General features: G+C 40.1%; 1 protein-coding gene across 1 annotated transcript; it reads left to right on the forward strand.

Moving 5' to 3' along the window:
• The first annotated feature begins 7 nt into the window (after positions 1 to 7).
• On the forward strand, positions 8 to 1,707 carry ARL4A (ADP ribosylation factor like GTPase 4A). Its single transcript, XM_009642113.2, has one exon. The coding sequence runs from the start codon at positions 70 to 72 to the stop codon at positions 670 to 672; it is 603 nt and encodes a 200-aa protein (XP_009640408.1). The 5' UTR covers positions 8 to 69; the 3' UTR covers positions 673 to 1,707.
• Positions 1,708 to 4,109: the final 2,402 nt, after the last annotated feature.

Genomic DNA, 4,109 nt, shown 5'->3' on the forward strand with positions numbered 1-4,109 from the left:
GGGCGCGGGCGTCACCCGGGGGAGCCGGCCTCTGCTCGTGGCAGCCTGCTGTCACCTTCCCTGCTGGCAATGGGGAATGGACTCTCGGACCAGACGCCGATCCTCTCCAGCCTGCCTTCTTTCCAGAGCTTCCACATCGTCATCTTGGGACTGGACTCCGCTGGAAAGACGACCGTGCTGTACAGACTGCAGTTCAATGAGTTCGTCAACACCGTCCCCACTAAAGGATTTAATACGGAGAAAATCAAAGTGACGCTGGGCAACTCGAAAACGGTCACTTTCCACTTCTGGGATGTGGGCGGCCAGGAGAAGCTGAGGCCGCTGTGGAAGTCATACACAAGGTGCACCGATGGCATTGTGTTTGTGGTGGACTCCGTTGATGTTGAGAGAATGGAGGAGGCCAAAACAGAACTTCATAAAATTACGAGGATATCTGAAAATCAAGGAGTGCCTGTCCTTATCATTGCGAACAAGCAGGACTTGAGGAACTCTCTCTCCCTTTCTGAAATTGAGAAGATGTTAGCAATGAGTGAGCTGAGTTCTTCGACTCCCTGGCATTTGCAGCCTACCTGTGCAATCATTGGAGACGGACTCAAAGAGGGACTGGAGAAGCTACATGATATGATAATTAAGCGAAGGAAAATGTTGAGGCAGCAGAAAAAGAAGAGATGAGTTCCATTTTTGACCTTTCTGTTTTAGGGTAGTTACATGGTCAAAATTTGACATAAGACAGCTTCCAAACCCAGGCCTGCTTGTTTGGACGCCGTTAAGCTTAGTTACGTTAAACAATCAGTTGCGCAACCTTGCTGTGTGGAAGGCTGTGCAGTTATGGAACTTTTTTTTTTACTAGTCTCTTCTGAGTTTTATGGCTCTGCATTATTTCAGAAGCCCTAATAGATGATGTAATACTATCAGGAAATGGATGGGTGGGTATATGTGACATGGATGTCTAAATAGCCAAATAAAATGAGGGGTTTCTGCTTAGTGTTGTATTCATATGTTTGAGGGTGCCCTCTGCAAGCGATTTGCATTGAAGGTGTTCTGTGTTTTTAAACTTATAATGCTCGTAAGTGGAGTGTTTAGGTGAACATTATACAGCTTTAAAACCATGTATGAAGCTAGTAACCCATTATTTCGAGAGGCTGTTTTTTATCTTGTTTGGGGATTTCTATGAAAGCTTGGCTACATGTGTAGGGGTTTTTTTTTTTTAATTTGGCACTTTTTGAAATTGAATCACGTTCAGTTCAAATACTTGACATTTTAAGTGCTGTGGATTCTTAAACAGATAAAAGAAAGACTTTGACAGGTGAAAAATGTAAACACCACGCTGGAGCATGGAAAAGTGGTTTCCCAACATATAGCATGTTTTTGGTATGTAAGGTTTTTACTTTTTTAGAAGTAGCCATTCATCATTATGCAGTGCTAATCAGGTTTAAACTATTGCTCAAAATTAGTAATTTATTTCTGAACGATGAGTATTATGTCCTCCTACTATCAAGTTAAAAGTAAATTAATTGCAGTAAAGGAGCTATGAAGAACAACTCTGGCTGTTGTGGTTCTAACCAGTGCAGCATTCTTTGCTCTGCTGGTGACTTTTCTGGCAATAAAACAAAATTATAATGAAGTAAAGATGGAGTTAAAATTAGCAGAGCACATCTTGTATCTCCCCAAAATACCCCATTTTATTAAAGTGGTATTGCTATGTCACTTTCAACGTATGCTTTTTTTATCGTGACTCTTAAAGTATTTTGTGGCTAGGAATGTAATAATGCTTTATACACTCAAAACATTTGACACTACCGCGGGTGGGGGAGGGGGGGGAAGTGGGGGAAGAAGATTTTCAAGATGGGCCTGTGTTCTGCTTTAATTATGCTTTAAGCTGTTCTTGTTTACAGAGTGTGCAAACAGTGTTAACTGGGCAGGATAGTGCTTGACGGAAAAGGGAGCGTAGTTTTTCTTACTGGTACAGAGCTTCAAATGACTCTTTAGATACTTGGCTAGCAATTAAAAGGGCTGAAACAGAGCCTGGATTTTTAAGACTAACTTTAGTGGTGCTGTAAAAATTCATCAGAACGTTAGATTCTCTTTACATTTTTGTTGGAAATACCAGATTAAAAAAAAATAACAAAAAAAAAGCAAAATCTATTTCCTCCTTTTACTTAACCAGCAAAATAATACATTTTTCTTACCTGCTGCCATGTATCAGGAGGATGACAGCTACAAACCTGAATGTCAGTCAATGTAACTTAGATATGTTTAAAAAAAAAAAACAAACAAAAAACAAAAAAACTTTTTAACCAGCAGCTGTTCGTCCAGGAGGTAACCAAAAATGCACTTTAGTGTCTTCAATAACTGAAAGCGACAGCTGGTTTTTTTTTTATGACATCTTGGTCCTTTTTGAATAAACTGAAGTAGCTTCCAGTGGAGCTTTTGTATGTTGGTTATATATGTACCTGCACTGGTGACATTGTAAGTCACTTACTCAAGTAATGTCTATATTTATAGAAATGTGGATGACTTCTTAAACCTTAATAAACAATTCAAAACAAGCCTGCAGGGAGAAGGTGTCTGACTTCTTGTACTGCAGCAGTATGTTCTCTTCAACCTCTGTGCTCGTATCGATTCTAATAACAGTAGAGCCGTTTCTGTTGGAAACCAAAGTCTTGCAAAGGTGGTGAGGCTCATAAATGTCACAGTGTTATGAATTGCAGGTATCTCATTAAAAACTTTAAATCGATGGCATGTCTGTGTATTCACAGAAGAAATATTAAGTGCAGTGACTCCTTTCTGAAGTGATGGATTGTACATAATTTGAAAAATCTTACGTAGCTGAACCTATTCTGTGTTACGTGCAATGTTTAATAGGTGATGTTGGGCATTTATCACATGTACTCACAGGTGGTATTTAATTTAATGTCTTCAGGTTCGTATATCTGAAGCTGCCTCAGGGATGGATTCACGTGTATTTAAGCCTTGGGTGAATTTCCTACTCGGATTTTACAGCTGTCAGTAGAATGTGGCAAGAGATGTGGAAGCTTCTAGTTAGTTTCAGGACCCATACGTAGACGAGACAAACTTCATTTAGGCTGCAAATCAAAGTTGCTAAGTTTGAACACGAATATCCAAACCTTTCTCTCAAAAACTTGGATATTTTCTTTTCTGTTTATGTAACTCGATGGCACACGTAAATGTAGGTTGCTAACAGTCAGTCTTGAGAAGAAGGTATATTGGTGATGCTGAGCCCTGTGAATTTGGGATGTAGGTGGTGTAATCTGACTAACATTCTCCTTTCTATCAGGTGCGCAGTACTACTGTGGTGAGACAGGTGGGATGTCAGGCTGGCACTTTGTACCCGGTAAACAAACTGTACAGTACCGAGTAGTAACCGCCTCATTCTGAGTATTCCTGGGGCTGCTTTTGGGAATAGTTGAAAAGGCGTCCTGTTCAAAAAAGTCAACCGTATTTTGTTCTGCATATTAAACATGCTAGTGTTGATCTGGTGACAGTCCCCCTAAACTCTTCTGTGTACAAACACTTCAGTGACTTGATTTTAAATGCAAAGACATGACTGATCTGTACTCTGGCGCTTTGGAGGAAGACGTGAGAGAAGGTGGAAAGTAGTGTTTCTAAAACGTCATGGTTGTTACCTTGTGATACCTAATACTGACTTGGAAGTAGAAAACTGGGCGGGGGCTGAGTTTTGTATTCAAACTATACCTGTATCTGTACTAGAACTCTTTTGCTGGAATATTACAGTAACTGTTCCGAGTAAAATATACAAATGCAGCTGTACTTCCGAAACTGTGCTTTGTATTACTATGACAAAGTCTCCAACTATGAACAAAATGGTGATTGCAGTAGAGCATTTGGTATCTTAGCTGGCTGAGTTTCTGCTGGCATAGTTCTGTCAGCCTGGGATCGCGCTCTTCCATACGATGATTTGACAGTTCTGGCCTAAATACTGGTATGCGTAAGAAAATGTTTAGAGGCGCTGAATAAGCAGGTGTAACTTTGTTACAGTGCTGGAATTACACAACTTAAATTTTGAAATAATTTTTGCTAAAATGGGCTACACGTGATGCTCTGTTCTTCAAGGTACTAGGTAAGTT

Source organism: Egretta garzetta, unplaced genomic scaffold (genome assembly GCF_000687185.1).
Source record: "Egretta garzetta isolate BGI_Z169 unplaced genomic scaffold, ASM68718v1 scaffold30, whole genome shotgun sequence".
Classification (NCBI taxonomy): domain Eukaryota; kingdom Metazoa; phylum Chordata; class Aves; order Pelecaniformes; family Ardeidae; genus Egretta; species Egretta garzetta.

What these genes read in the sequence shown, in the direction of transcription:
- ARL4A (XM_009642113.2), top strand. Translation starts at nt 70, where the DNA reads ATGGGGAATGGACTCTCGGACCAGACGCCGATCCTCTCCAGCCTGCCT.